We start from the raw sequence: 15,486 nt of genomic DNA, 5'->3' as shown, positions 1-15,486 counted from the left end.
GGTCACCCAGCTGGCTGCATGTGGAGGCATGGGGAATCAAACCCGGTTCTCCCAGATTAGAGTCCGCCGGCTCTTAACCACTACACCAAACTGGCTGCTACCAAACTGACACCACACACAAGCCTCTTCCTTCTCTGCTTGACTCATGACCACACAGGGCACTTGTGCAAATCTGGATGCTGAGCAAACTGTGGCTTTTGACTGATCACATTTCCAAAGAAGCTCTCTTTAACCTTGGGTCCGTCACAGCTCTCTCAGAGCTTTTCTCTCAAGAGCAGTTCTCCCAGAGGTCTCTCTCAGCACCACCTGCCTCACAGGGTGTCTGTTGTGGGGATAGTTTGTACGGCACTCGATGTAGGAAGACAGAGGCAAGATGCCAGCAAAACTAAGTCCTTGGTGAGCCAGGCAGAGGAGCCATGTAGGGGAAGGGCTGTGGATCAGTGGCAGAACATCCGCTTGGCATGCAGAAGGTCCCAGGCTCAGTCCCTGGCATCTCTGGTTAAAAGGACCAGGCAGCAGGGGGATGTGAAAGACTTCTGCTTGAAACCCTGGAGAGCCACTGCCCGTCTGATTAGACTCTGGTGGACCAAGGGTCTGATTCAGTATAAGGCAGCTTCATATCTTCATGTGTTGTCCAGCAACGTTTTCTCACATATCCCATCCAGATGTTCAAGCAGGCCAACATGCTGAGCGACAGCTGTTAGGTTTGTGCTCACCATCTGTATCTGGAAGTATAATACAATTCCCTCAACACATCCCAGAAGTTAAAAGAATGTTTATCTTCTTCCTGTACTCTAACTAGGCTTGCTGTGTTCCTCTTGCCATCTTCTTCTGTATGTCTTCAACAGACTGTTCCTTATCACCATCTTGCCAGGTGACTTGCAGCTTCTGCAACCCTTCAGCAGCAAGGAAAGATCTCTAGGAACGGTGGAATGAACCGTCCTTTCCTGTTGCCTAACAGATATACATCTAAAGGGTTTGCCGTTGTCAACAATTGCTACTGCCCTTCTCTCAAACCATGAGAGAGACACAAAAGCAGTGCTGCCGCTCACTTCCTCAGCGGCGCTGCCAGCAAAACCACAGCCCGGTGCAAAGACCGCAGCTACTGCGGCTGAGACAACCTTAAACTTCCTGACAAATGGGGCCCCAGTTCTTCACTCGTATCATCCGTCGTCTCCACGGGTACGTTGCTCGGGTCTGAGCCGGAAGGATACATCCAGGTTGACTGCCAACCCATTAACTGGTCCGGAGTCACACGGCAGTGGCATTTCAGTGGCTGTGCAGCGTTTCCTGCGTGCGCAGAGCTCAGCTGGCAAAAGCCCATGTAGGGGTGTGGCGGGAGGTGCCGACTGGAAGGGGGGCAGTGTTTGGCCGCCCCCGCGACAGGGGGCTGGGAGAGGCAAGGCCCGTTGGGGACACAACAGCTCTGGACGCAGCTGCTCTTCTGGAACCCTTGATGGATGCGCAGTTTGGCAATGAGAGGCTTGCCGATGTTCACCAACTTCCGCTCGTCCACGACGTCGTCTATGCCGGTGTATTCGTAATGGAGGCACACCGTGAAAGTTAAGTCTTCCTGTGAAATTAGGTCGGGGGTGGGAGAGGAAGAGGAAGAAATGGGAACGAATCAATAAATGGCTGTTCTTCCTTCCCAGACAAACAAGAGCGGCCGATCAAGTCAAAATGGGGTATTAATTCCAGTCGGAATGTTTTTGTTTTTAGGAATTCACTGCTTTGCATATCAGGGAGAATTATGCTCACACCTACCAAAGGACATGTTCTAGGCTGGTGTTCTACAGTCTATGTTTGAGACCGGGGGCTCCCAAGCTTTTTGACTCTGTGGGCACCTCTGGATTCTGACTCAGGGTGGTGGGCATAACAACAAAATGGCCGCCCAGGAGGCAAAGCCACACACAGAGAGAAAGCCCAAGTGTAGCAGACAAGGGAAGTAATTTTTTTAAAATACATTGGGAATAAGGAGTGAGTGAAAGAGAGAGAATAAAACCAACACTGTGGGGGAGCTCCCACAGAAACGATGTTATTTCAATCTGCACTGTCAATCAGGTCACTGATTCCCAATCAGAAGCCCTGCTGGGCAGCAGCCCCATCTGGCCCCACCCACTTTCTAAAAACGCTCTGCGGGTGTCAGGAAAGGTGCTGGTCGGCACCACAGCACCCACGGGCACTACACTACACGTGCTGTTTGCTGTGGCTGGTTTTTCTGACTGCAACATACAAAAGAACATAAGAGAAGCCATGCTGGATCAGGCCAGTGGCCCATCCAGTCCAACACTCTGTGTCACACAGTGGCCAAAACCCAGGTGCCATCAGGAGGTCCACCAGTGGGGCCAGAACTCCAGAAGCTCTCCCAATGTTGCCCCCCAAGCACCAAGAATACAGAGCATCGCTGCCCCAGACACAGTCTTCCATCTATACCTCGGGGCTCAGAGCCACTGATGGACCTCTGCTCCATATGTTCATCTAATCCCCTCTTGAAGCTGTCTATGCTTGTAGTTGCCACCACTTCCTTTTTTCATAAAGGCAGTGGTTCTCCATCCATAACATGGTAACTGGCTACTTCTCCCTCAGAATATACTGCTTGGTTGGCCAGGTTGGTTCTACTCCGTTTCCTCAGCTGACACTTTACTGGTCAAATGTATGTTCTGTTAGGTAGCTTGGACAGGTTCCAAGGTCACCCAGCAAGCCTTCATAGCATGGCGGGGATGTGACCCCGGGTCTCCGAGACCCTGCACCTCAGCACAGAACGCGTGCATATACAAGAGCTTTACCTCACGACCTGTGCACTCAGGCTTAATGTGGCTTCACAACTTCATCCACAGGGCAGTGTTTACCTTTACAAAGATTTATTTAGTCCTGCCTGTCTGTACTTGTCCGTTAACCTTCATCGATGCTGATGGGTGAAGCTTCTGTGCCTTATGTTACTTCTGCAGCATGGATTATGCCCAGGTCCTCAGCCTTTTCCAGCCTCTGGGCACCTTTGGAATTTTGAGTGGGAGTGATGACTGCCACCCCAAAATGGTGGCTGCAGGAGGTGGAGCTAACCCCCCCAAATGGCTGCTGCAGGAAAATGAGCCAGACCCCCAAATGGCTAATGCAGGGGGTGGAGCCAAATCCCAAAATGGCTGCCAGAGGAGGTGGCGCCAAATCCCACATGGCTGCTGCAGGAGGTGGAGCTAAATGTAATATCTCCCTCCTCGATTTGCAAAAGAATCACAGAAGGGGAGTAAAAAGAAATAAAGGATTTATTTTATCCTGCTCATCTTTCAAGGACCTCCCCTTCTTCATTTTACTCCCATAAGGATCCTCTGAGGTTGGTTAGACAGAGAGTTACTGGGCCGAGGTCACTCACCAAGCTTCCACAGCTCTGTGGAGATCTGAACCCAGGTGTTTGAGGGCCTAGTCCAACACTTGGTTCACTACGCCAGGGTAGGGTTACCAAGTACTTACCGCGATTCGGCAGGGGACACATGATCCCCAGCCGGAACATTCCTCCCTGTAATGCACCATGCTGTCGCCAGGAAGTGACGCTGGGCGACGCTCTGACAATGGGGCTGAAAACTCGATGGTACCATCGAGTTTCCAGCCCCATTGCCAGAATGTCGCCCAACGTCACTTCCTGGCGACGGCATGGTGCGGTGTGTCTGTTTTCCGCGCGGGAATGTTCCTGGGAAGAAGTATGTGTCCCCCCGCCGAATCACGGTAAGTACTTGGTAAGCCTGCGCCAGGGGTCCTCAACATCTTTCAGGCTGCAGGCACCTTTGAGATTTTGAGAGGGGGTGGTAAGCACCATCCCAAAATGGCTTCCACACAGGGTTGCCAAGTTGATTTTCGCTGGGAGTGGGGGGTTCCCGGCCGGCGTCAGTTGCGTGCGCGCACGGCATGCACGTCACCCGGAAGTGACGTGACGATGCCAGGCACGCTGGGAGTGGGGCCACGGCCATACAAGGGAAAACCATAGAGTTTTCCCTTGGATGGCCGTGGCCCCTTCCCCCAGCGTGCCCGGCGTGGTCGCGTCACTTTCGGGTGACGCGCACGTTGGGGAGGAGTTCCCCCAGGGCCCGATCCGCCGCCGGCAGGGAACGGGCCTCTGGGGCGGGGGTTTCCCCGCCCCTTGGGGGGATTTGGGAAGCCTACTTCCACAAGAAGTGGAGCCAAACCCAAAATGGCTGCCTCAGGAGGCACAGCTGAACAGAATACTTCCAACTTCACACCTCCCAGGAAAAAGGAAATCTGAAGGGGGAATGGAACCACACACTGACGAAGGAAAGCCCAGTTGCTTACCAGTTCTCGTCATCTTCAAGTGAAAAACTCTTTCGCTTGAATGAGGGAAGCCAACAGTATGGCCTCCTTACCCACCTTCTGAAAAGCTCAGTGAGCATCAAGGGAAGTACTGGCAGGTGCCATGGGCGCCACACATTGGGGGGGGGACCCTGCGCAATACCACGCTGGCTCTATGTTAGAATGGAGCGGGTCACTGTGGGCGATTAGCGCTTGTCAACAGTCCCATCTTATTCCTGCGGCTGATGTAAGGAGCAACATAAAGGGAGTCTGCCAGACAAAAACATGAAGTAACCTTTAGCTTCTGCAGTGAACTTATCCTTGTGTAAAGGCAATGTTTGGGCAAGTCCTTTGAAAGCAAATAGCTGCCGGTCTCCTCAGGGGTCCCCTTGTTGGCCTCCTTGGGATCCACATCCAAGTCCTGCCAAAATAAAGCAAGCAAAACATTCCACTGCAGGTTCAACAGTAATAAGAGCTATAAAAGAGCTACACTAAACATTTCCACAACATGGCCTGTCATTTTTGTCCAAACACAGACTCACTAACACACCCCATAGTGTGTTACGCTCAAGTGATCAAAATCTGAGTATCCGGCTGTCCTCCGCCTCCAGGAGAGGTCAGGCCCCTGTGAGATCCGGTACAACTCTCCAGGGCCTGCAAGACAGAGGTGTCCTGCTGGGCCTATGGTTGAGGGCTGTACCAGGCCTCAAGCCGATAGGCTACATTCAGTTCTGGCCTCCCCCTCCTCCTTTCCTTCTTTATATGCCTGTATATTGCCCCTCTGTATGAGTTTTATCCCATCTTAACTTTTATAGTAACTGTTTTGTATTGATTTTATTGTATTTATTAATTTGTATACTTATAGATTGCTGTCACCCACTCTGAGCCAGTCTTGGGGAGAGCGGGCTATAAATCAAATCAAATTTTAAAAAATACAAAGAAGAGTAACATTTAAAAATACTGACAATGTTTTTGGTCAGTTTGGTGTAGTGGTTAAGTGCGCGGATTTTTAATCTGGGAGAACCGGGTTTGATTCCCCACTCCTCCACTTGCACCTGGCTAGATGGCCTTGGGCAAGCCGTGGTTCTGATAAGAGCTGTTCTTGAAAAAGAGCAGTTTCTGTCAAGAGTTCTCTCAGCCCCACCTACCTCACAGGGTGTCTGTTGTGGGGAGGGGAAGGGAAAGGAGCTTGTAAGCCGCTCTGAGACTCCTTTGGATAGTGAAGGGCGGGGTATAAATCCAATCTCTTCTTCTTCTTCTTCTTCTTCTTTTAAAAATGCATTCCAGTTTATCATGATGTTGACTCACACATGCATGATATGACCCTCTGTGCACTTGGCTGGGTAATAGGTCAATTCATTTTTATTCCATGTACTATTTGTGGTAGGATGGTGGTGGTGGTGTTCAGTGCCGTCAAGTCACAGCCGACTTATGGCGACCCCCGTAGGGTTTTCCAGGCAAGAGACATTCAGAGATAGTTTGCCATTGCGTGCCTCTGCATAGCAACCCTGGACTTCCTTGGTGGTCTCCCACCCAAATACTGACCACAACTGACACTGCTTAGCTTCAGAGATCTGATGAGATCAGGCTAGCCTTCCAGGTCAGGGCATGGTAGTACCAGTGGTACTATACCCGTGAGGTATACAATCCACACCTAGACAAGTATGCCAACTGCTTGATGTTACAAACATTATATGCCAGCTTGCATGGGTGAACCAACCCTCACTCTTCATTTCAGCCTTAAAAAAAAGGCACATTAAATCTATTTTAGATCACTCTTTCAGCTTTTAATGGAAGTCTCCTTAGGTTTAATTCATCTTGAGTCACAAACAGTTACAATTTTCAGCATGTGGGACCCAGAAAACAAAGGCTCAAAGGCAATAAACCTAGTTAAACATAAGAACAGTATCAGGCCGATGGCTAATAGCGACTCATGGAACTTTACTCCATATGTTTCGCTAATCCCCTCTTGAAGCTGTCCATGCTTGTAGCTGCCACCACTTCCTGCGGCAGTGAATTCCACGTGTTAATTACTCTTTGGGTGAACAAGTACTTCCTTTTATCAGTTCTAAGCCTACTGTTAATTTCATTGAGTCCCCACAAGTTCTTGTCTTGTGAGAAAGGGAGAAAAGTACTTCTTTCTCTACCTTCTCTATCCCATGCATAATTGTTTAAACCTCTATAATGCCACCCCTCAGTCATCATTTCTCCAAGCTAAAGAGCCGTAACCTCTTTAACCTTTCTTCATAGGGAAGGTGTTCCATTCCTTTAATCATGTTAGTAGCTCATTTCTGCACCTTCTCTGATGCTAGTTCAGCCAAGAGCCCACAGAGAGAACTTGGTCATCGGGGGCCCCTACCACACGTGGGGAAAAAGCACGGGCAAAGTGCGGCTTTTTAAAGCTGCACTAAAACAGACACGCAGTGGCGGGATCACATAGATCCCCTGAGCCGCTGTGCACTTCCACTGAAAGGGGAGCGAGGCAGCCGAACTGCACATGTGTGCGCATGTGCAGTTTGGCCGGGAGCCTGGATTGCTCTGGACGACAGGCGCGCCGGCGATCCCACGGCTACACTTGATGCGGCGTTCCCGGTAAGTCCTCCTCTGGGGGTGGTTCTTTTTTACTGCGGGTTTTTGGCCTGAAGGGCTGGATCGGGGACAGGTGCGCGCCGCTTCCCAGATGTTGCGATGAGATCGTGCCCGTTTGCTGCGCCCCCGATCCGTCTCTCTCCCAGGCCAAAACCTTCCATGTGACCGGGGCCTTACTCTCTCAAGTCTCCAAGGTGTAAACGTGGTTCTTCGAACGAGCTACCTTCAGAATTGTTGTAGGTTTGAATGACGTAAACCATTTAAGTAGGCAAACTATAACTGCATCTTGAGATAAGCCACCCCAAATCCCTCACCGTGTGAAAAATCTGTATCCATGGGCACAATGTCCTCCCTCTGCACAATGGGGCCAGCCACCCATTCTGCAAATCCAAGGGAATCTCTCAGGCCTGCAGAACAGTCTTTGTTTTTTTTTTTTGGGGGGGGGGAGATACCAATTTTGCCCTGTGAGCTTCCACATGTGCAAAAGTTGTCGAACTCCCCACAACCCAAACCAGAGTTCAAGCAGCATTTTAGGTTGCTATAGAAACTTTAAAATGGCATGCAAAGAAACTGACAGGAGCGGTCGAGGAAGGGGAAACTGGAGCTGGCTCCGGCATACCTCCCACACTCATCTCACCATGCTGGAGAGGTAAGCAAAAGTGTAGGAGAGGGACTGAAAATGTAAATACAGGGGGGGAAAGGGAAGAACAGAGCAAGGAGCATGGGAGTAGGTGACTCAAAGACAAGGAGAAGCCAGTAGCAAGTGCAGGGAGAAGACTGTTCCCTGGCAAGTCCTTGAGGGTCTCTGGGTTTTTCAGCACATCTTATCTTTGTTGCTTGCATACCTGTACTGCATTTCCCCCCTTTGCTGCATGTGTTTTGCTCCCTCTTGTGGTCACTTCAATATTTCATTGCTGTACCTCCGGTTTATTTATGTACAGTGCTCGTAAACAAACCAGAGATACAGCGATGAAATATCGAAGCAACCACTAGAGGGAGCAAAACGTGCAGAAAAGCCTCCTCTCTCATCTCCCTTATAAATAAAAGCCGAATGGTGGTGGCGCTTCTCTAGAACATTCCACACACTAAATCAGTTCGCTCTCTGGTCTGTCATTCAGAGGGTCTCCCTATCCACTGGCTGCTTTGCCTGAGTCCTGCCTCCAACATTCTAAACATTTTGCTGTTCCTCTCCCCCCCCATAGCCAGTCAGAACACAGAGGTTATTTGCATATGCAGCCTCATTGGCCTTTGCCTCGGAACACAGAAGTCGTTTGCATATGCGAATTGATTGGCTTTTGCCTCTAACATTCTAAACAGTTTGCTCTTCTGAGATAAAATGTGTCCAATCTCCAGGTGAGGACTGGAGATCACTCAGAATCACAACTGCTTTCCAGACGGCAGAGATCAGTTCCCCTGGAGAAAATGGTGGGCTCTGTATCCTTATATGTGGCTGAGGTGGCTCCCGTATGATAGCCAATGTGACATAGCAGTCAGGGCTTCAGAGCACGGGAGAGGCTGCAGGTGTGTGGGGAATGGAAAGCTGAAGAGTGAGGGGGAAATAAAGGTAGGATGATGATTGGCTGGGAAGGAGATAGGTTTGCCAACTTCAGCTGGGGAATTCCTGGGGATGTGAGGGATGGAGCCTGGAGAGGGTGAGGTTTCAGGAGGCGTGGGACCTCAGACAGGTACAAAGCCATAGACTCCACCCTCCAAACCAACCATTCCCTCTGGGGAACCTTCGTTGCCAATCTCCAGGTAAGAACTGGCGATCACTCAACATTACAACTGTTCCTTAGGTAGCAGAGATCAGTTCCTCTGGAGAAAATGGTGGACTCAGTGTCATTATACCCTGCTGAGGTCGCCACAGCAAATTGACACTGAGTGTCCAAGGCCGGGGTACCTGCCCAGAGCCTCTTTTTAGAGGCCGTTGTATTTATTTCCACAACAGGCCTTTTTCCTAGTAGTGAAATATTTTTTAACTCTTTAAGTGCATTGTTTCATCAGAGATGCTAGCTATCAGATCATACAATTTGTGACTTACAAGGACCATGTGCGGGTCAAACTGTTAGCCAAGTGTCAACCCCTGCCCACTGCACACACCAACTTACAAGTGGGAAATCTGTAACATAGGCTTTGCAGACTGTTATATCGGGGGGTTTCTTTACTATCCTTGTGTAGACAATCATCACGTTGGAAAATTCGGCAGCGAAGCCAAGCTGAATTTGAACACCACACGTAAACTCAAGGCACATGCTTTCAGGAAGCTCTGGAAATAAACACATTTTAAAAAAAAAATCAGTAGCAGTTAACATACCTACTGCCCTTCAAAAATTAGCTGTGCAAAGTGCATTTTCCCTTACACTTGACTAGTCACTAGAATGTCGGGGTTCATTTCTGTAAACCAAGTGGATGTTTGGCTTTCAATCAGTCTTCAAGACTGACCCTTCCTGCAACCTAAGAACATAAGAAGGGCCCTGCTGGATCAGACCAGTGGTCCATCTAGTCCAGCATCCTATCTCACACAATGGCCAACCAGTTCCTCTGGAGGTCCAACAAGAGGGCATAGAGGCTGAGGCCTACCCTTGATGTTGCCTCCTGGCTGTAGAATTCAGAGGTTGATTGACTCTGAATCATCTCCAGTTAAAAAGGACCAGGCAGTAGATGATGTGAAAGGCCTCTGCCTGAGACCCTGGAGAGCCACTGCCAGTCTGAGTAGACAATACTAACCTTGAGAGACAGTTTGGTGTAGTGGTTACGTGCGTGGACTCTAATCTGGGAGAACCGGGTTTGATTCCCCACTCCTCCACATGCAGCTGCTGGTGTGACCTTGGGCAAGCCATAGTCCTGTCAGAGCTGTTCTTGAAAAAGAGCAGTTTCTGTCAGAGCTCTCTCAGCCCCACCTAACTCACAGTGTGTCTGTGTTGTGGGGAGGGGAAGGGAAAGGAGTTTGTAAGCCCCTCTGAGACTCCTTCGGGTAGTGAAGGGCGGGGTATACATCCAATCTCTTCTTCTTTTTGATGGACTGATGGTCTGATTCAGTAACAGGCAGCTTCATTTGTGGTCAAGAGACCATTTTCAGAGCAGTCTAAGCTGTGGGCAGTCATTGGCTCTTTGCTAGAGAGTATGGAGGGGAGCTTGGTGTGGAGACGGTAGCATGTTCTCTTGGGTTTCTGTTTGCCCTTCCTTCCTGCCCCCTTTTCCTCTATGTAGGTCACGTGTTGATCCTTTTGAGACTGCTAACTTAATAATTCAATGCAAGGGCAACACTGTAGTTCACCCCAAGGAAAGGAGGGGTTATACATTAATGAAACGGAGGGTGCCCGTATTTACCATACCATGCGCCTTGGCCCACTGGAGGTTCCGCGCCAGTGCCTCCGCGGAGGTTTCCGTTTGCTGAATGGGATCAGTTAGTGCTCTCTTCTCAGATAAACTGCTGCGGATCTCCAAAGCCTGCTTGCCTTTGGTAAGGTGACACTTGCCCATATCTAAAAATAAGACAGAAATCATTTTCTGGGAATCAAGGCGGCCGAAAATTCTAATTAAAGCCCCCACATCCCAATAGCGCCGCCACGATTCCAGTTGTGTCAGCATTTCCGTGACAGACACGATTCAAAGGGCTTTTCAGAGCCTGGCCGTTCCAAAACTCACTACCAAAAGGAACAGGCTGTGCAAGGTTTCTCACAAAGAAGTACTTAACTAAATGAGAAATTGGATCCAAATGTAACCCAAACACAGTGGATGCAGCAGCATCCAATGTGACCCAAACACTCCTTTAACGTGCCTGCATGCTTCTTATTCAGTGTTTTTCATCTTCTTCCTCCCATAGGTACATGCACTCTCCCTAGTCCTCATAAATCTTCTCATGTTACACACACAGGCATTTTCTGTTCCACACTTTCACTTGCAAGGATGCATAGTCTCACTGTATTGCACGACAGATAAACCAGGTTGTTATTTTTTCCCCAATAGAGAGCCAGCATGGTCTAGTGGTTAAGAATGGCAGACTCTAATCTGAAGAACCAGGTTTGATTCGTGCTCCTCCTCCACATGAAAGATGCTGGGTGACCTTGGGCCAGTCCTGTCCTCTCGCTCTCATCCCCACCCACATCACACCTACCTGTTGTGGGGAGGGGAAGGGAATGTGATTGTAAGCAGCTTTGAGACTCTTTGGTATAGAAAAGCAGGATTAAAATATTCTCTTCTCTTCTAAAACCATCTTTTGAAATTTTGGGGAATCCATACATTTTTTCAGTCTCAGAAGTGGTCTCCTTAAACCACTCAATTACATTTTGTGTAAAAAAAATTCTGCTTCTCAGCTTGCTTTAAAACAATTATTGCAATATTCTGACAATGAGCATCCTTATTTTTACTTAGCTGCCTTTTCTGTAAAAAAATAAAATAAAAGGATCCTGCTGAGATGGCTATTTGGCTGCACACGTACCAACTTTTTCCACTTGATATGTAAGACGCTCCCTCAGGAAGACCAATAACCCACCTAGCTCAGCTTGGTCTATCTGGACACGCAACAGCTCTCCATGGTAGCAACTCCCTTTCTGTGACATGTGTGTGTGAGTGGGCCAGCCACGGAACATTCTGGAGCTCCCTCCTCTGACAGGTTTCTCCCTTTTGAGTCACATGAGGAAGGGGAAGGGAACGCCTCAGTTCCTCTGATCTCAGTTCCTCTGATCTGTCTTCTTGGTGCTTGGGGGGGGGGGTCAACAGTGGGAGGGCTTCTAATGTCCTGGCACCACTGCTGGACCTCCTGATGGCACTGGTATTTCTGGCCACTGTGTGACACAGAGTGTTGGACTGGATGGGCCTTTGGCCTGATCCAACATTGGCGTCTCTTATGTTCTTATGTTCTTACCACAAAAGCCTCACAACTATTCCTGTGTGACAGAGCTTTCAACACAAACAGACAAGTGATATGTGGCAGAGACACGGCTGTCATCGTTGTGGTCTCCACGCAGTCCCACATGGAAGATTAGTCAGCTAATTTCTTGAGAATCTCAGTTGAACAGGTTACGCAACCCAGCCTCCTTCACTTCTGCCTCTCTTCTAATGTCGACACGTAATGAGTAGCGCTTAAGGCAGCAGCTTTATTTGGATCTTTTATGGCAACTCACTCAGGAATACAGTTAAAGAACAGTTTATGCTCTGGTTAAGTGGGTGTGGATCGGCAATCCTGCTACATTTTTATCAGGAGGACAATCTTATGGGAGATAGACTGGGCAGATGTTCTCTCCAGTGTTCCCTCTAAGCTGAGTTGGTGTGAGCTAGCTCACAGTTTTTTAGCCTCCAGCTCACGCATTTCTGTCTTAGCTCAGGAAGGAGGGCTCCAGAGCAAACTGATTTATGCAGAAGCCAAACCACACACTCACAACTTTAATGCCAGTAGCTCACAAAGCAGAATTTTTGCTCACAAGACTCCACAGCTTAGAGGGAACATTGGTTCTCTCTCCTTTCATTTACCACAGTGACAGATGTGTCCTCTGTTTCTCTTTAACAGAACAGAGAGACAGCGTGTGTAGTGGTTAGAGTGTTGGATTAGGCTCCGGGAGAACCCAACTGAATCCCCACTCTGCCATGGAAGCTTGCTGGGTGTCCTTGGGTCAGTCACACACTTTCAGTCAAACCTATCTCTAAAGGCTGTTATACAGATTAAACAGAGAAGAGGAGAACATATCCACTAACATATAGAGAATGTAGCACTCTCTCCAGTCCTTTACATATGTACGTTCAGGAACAAAAACTGGTAATATACTCAAGATGAAACTGAGAAACTACCTTAGGTAAGAAATCTAGGCCATTTCTCAGAACTACTTGATATCCTTATGAAAAGGTGAAGGATTTCAGTGATCTCATTTCACAAATGTGATGTGCGGAAGTGATAGTTAGCGCCCCCTAGCCCCCCCCCCCCCCCCGAAGTTGTGGAGAACAGGTGGCAGATGGACCAAATGGTTTTAACGCCAATTTCAAAGTCCACTGAGGGACAGGCTGTTTCACTATTTAATTAATTAATTAATTAATTAATTGTATTTATACCCCGTCCTCCCCACGAACGGGCTCAGGGCGGCTTAAAAGATGGCACACAGTGCATATAATATATAAAATAGATAAAACAGATAAAATTCAATATCATCGAATGCAAGGATAAAACTCCCCTACCTCTTGCAAAGCAGAAGGGGAGGACTAGGGCCGCAGATGGATGTTACCCGGCCCTCCAGCGGTATCACTCTGTACTGGAGTGGTGGTGGCAGCGGCAGGGGTGGCTCCTACTCGAAAGCCTGGTGGAAGAGCTCCGTCTTATAGGTCCTGCGGAACTGCATGAGGTCCCACAGGGCCCGGATCTCCCCCGGGAGCTCATTCCACCAGATAGGAGCCGCCACTGAAAAGGACCTGGCCCTTGTTGCTGCAAGCCTGGCCTCCTTGGGATAGGAATTATTTAATCCTTTCAAGGAGGATAGGAATTATTTAATCCTTTCAAGAAGACTTTCACCAATCTTCTCTTATCTTCAGGGATCAAATCTGGAGAAGGGTGTACATACACCCACAAGGACGACTGGTACTGACCTGGTAATTGATTATCCTAACAGTTTGACCTGAAGAGGAATAATTTTTTTCTTAACAGATCTTCTCAGTTTGTAGAAGAGGTGGTTGAGGGGGGACATGATTGTTCTCTTTATGTATTTGAAGGGCTGTCACTTAGAGAAAGTTGGGGAGCTGTTCCTATTGGCAGCTGAAGATAAGACTCATGATAATGGTTTTAAATCAAGGATGGAAAGGTACTGGCTGGATACTGTCGGGTAGTCCCGCCATGAGGTTATTTTCCTTTCTGCTGGAACGTGCTTTGCTCTGCAGCTGTGTTTCAGTTTTGCTCCTTATCGGCCGGCTGGCCTTGAGTGCTCATCGTTTGGGCGCGCAAATGTCTCCGATTCTCCCACTCACCCCTGAACCGTTACACAGTTCCCTGCATTTTATATTCATTGCTTATTGGCCTCTAGGTGTCAGGGGGTATTGTATGAACCCACTAGATCTTCTATTGCCATTTTGTATGCGTCATTCCTGACTCAAAGTATCCAAGTCGACTGCACCTTCCTCTGATCAATAAAGTTGAATCTGCTTAAGAACCTGCTATTGATACTGAGTCATTGAAGTACCTGCCAGATACTAGGGGGGGAAATTATAGTAAGAGTAGCTCAGCAGTGGCATTGACTGTCTAGGGAGGAGTTGAGCTCCCCCTCACGGGCAGTCCTCAAGCAGCAGCTGGACAAACCCTTGTCAGGGATGCTCTAGGCTGATCCTGCATTGAGCAGGGGGTTGGATTAGATGGCCTCTATGGCCCCTTCCAGCTCTGTGATGCCATATTCCCACCCACTCTATCATTCAGGGCCCAGTGTGCCGAACCTGTTTGTTTTTCCATCTCTTGAACTAGCAGAAGAATGTATAACTTTTTTAAAAATGGGACACCCATCATCTTTTGCACATTTTCAATCATATGCATAAACAATAGATCCAAGGCTAGTTTTCGCCAGGGACTTACTGACATATCCAAAAGTCCCTACATGATACAGAAGGCTACAGGACTAACGGTATACAAGTAAGGAACTTTGGATATGAAGCAGATAACTTAAATGCCTGACAACGTAGCCATTCTCTTCAAGTGTTCACTTAAAAGTTTCAAATCCTCATTTGCGGACACCAGGATGAGGTCACCCAGTGTTTACCAACTGGGAGTGGTTCCGATGGGATCGCTGAAACTTCCTTGGTCTCACCCTCTGTCACACACTGTAACCTGGATCCTCTGCATCCCTTTTCTTTATCTTCTTGTCGATTTCTCGGTTCCTTCTGAGGTGTGGTTTTGTGATTGTTCCTCGAATTTTTTAAAGATGTGTTTGCTGAATCATTCCTGGAAACTCTCTGTATGTGTGTGTGGGGTGTTGGTGGACTTCTTCCTCTGTAACTCAGTACTCATCTGCATGGGCGTAGACTTTCCAATTTCCCGGGGGGGGCTGGGGCTGGGCCAGAGGCATTGCTGTGCTAGGAGCAAGGGTGGCTGGAACCAGTTGCTCCCGGGCAGGGGTCTTTTCATAGAATAAGAGCTGCAGGAGCTCATTAGCATAACTCATTAGCATATGCCACACCCCTGACAGAAGGCCACAGCCCCTGACATCACCGGACATGTGTCAGAAGACAGCACACACCGCTCCGGCTCCACTGGACTGTTTTGGATTAATAGCTGGGGGTGAGGAGAGAAATCTGCCCTCACAGAGGAGGGAGAGCCTGTACCTGAATAAAACTCGGTTTTAAAGGTGCCACTGGACTGTTTTGGTTTACTGGCTATGGGGGTGGGGGGGGAATGAGCAGATCTGCCCTGACAGAGAAGCCAGAGCTGGTTCCTATAGAACTTGGTCTTAAAGATGCCACTGGACTGTTTGGTTTACTGGCTATGGGTAAAACTCGGTTTTAAAGGTGCCACTGGACTGTTTTGGTTTACTGGCTATGGGGGTGGGGGGGGAATGAGCAGATCTGCCCTGACAGAGAAGCCAGAGCTGGTTCCTATAGAACTTGGTCTTAAAGATGCCACTGGACTGTTTGGTT

The 15,486-nt window shown here is 48.7% G+C and overlaps 1 protein-coding gene across 1 annotated transcript in view; it reads right to left on the bottom strand.

Annotated features, from left to right (window-relative positions):
* Nucleotides 1-565: 565 nt before the first annotated feature.
* Nucleotides 566-15,486, bottom strand: part of MALT1 (MALT1 paracaspase) — a 74,877-nt gene continuing 59,956 nt past the window's right edge. Inside the window, exons 14-17 of the mRNA XM_015416848.1 lie at nucleotides 10,221-10,370; nucleotides 8,994-9,151; nucleotides 4,592-4,717; nucleotides 566-1,573 (exon numbers count right to left, since the gene is read on the bottom strand). Of these exons, the coding sequence (XP_015272334.1) occupies nucleotides 1,103-1,573; nucleotides 4,592-4,717; nucleotides 8,994-9,151; nucleotides 10,221-10,370 (905 nt within the window). The 3' untranslated portion in view covers nucleotides 566-1,102. The remainder of the gene's footprint in view (nucleotides 1,574-4,591; nucleotides 4,718-8,993; nucleotides 9,152-10,220; nucleotides 10,371-15,486) is intronic.

Source organism: Gekko japonicus, unplaced genomic scaffold (assembly GCF_001447785.1).
Source record: "Gekko japonicus isolate JY-2015 unplaced genomic scaffold, Gekko_japonicus_V1.1 scaffold278, whole genome shotgun sequence".
NCBI classification, from domain to species: Eukaryota; Metazoa; Chordata; class Lepidosauria; order Squamata; family Gekkonidae; genus Gekko; species Gekko japonicus.
The sequence above is the reverse complement of the archived record's forward strand: the minus strand, read 5'-3'. Positions and strand labels throughout refer to the sequence as shown.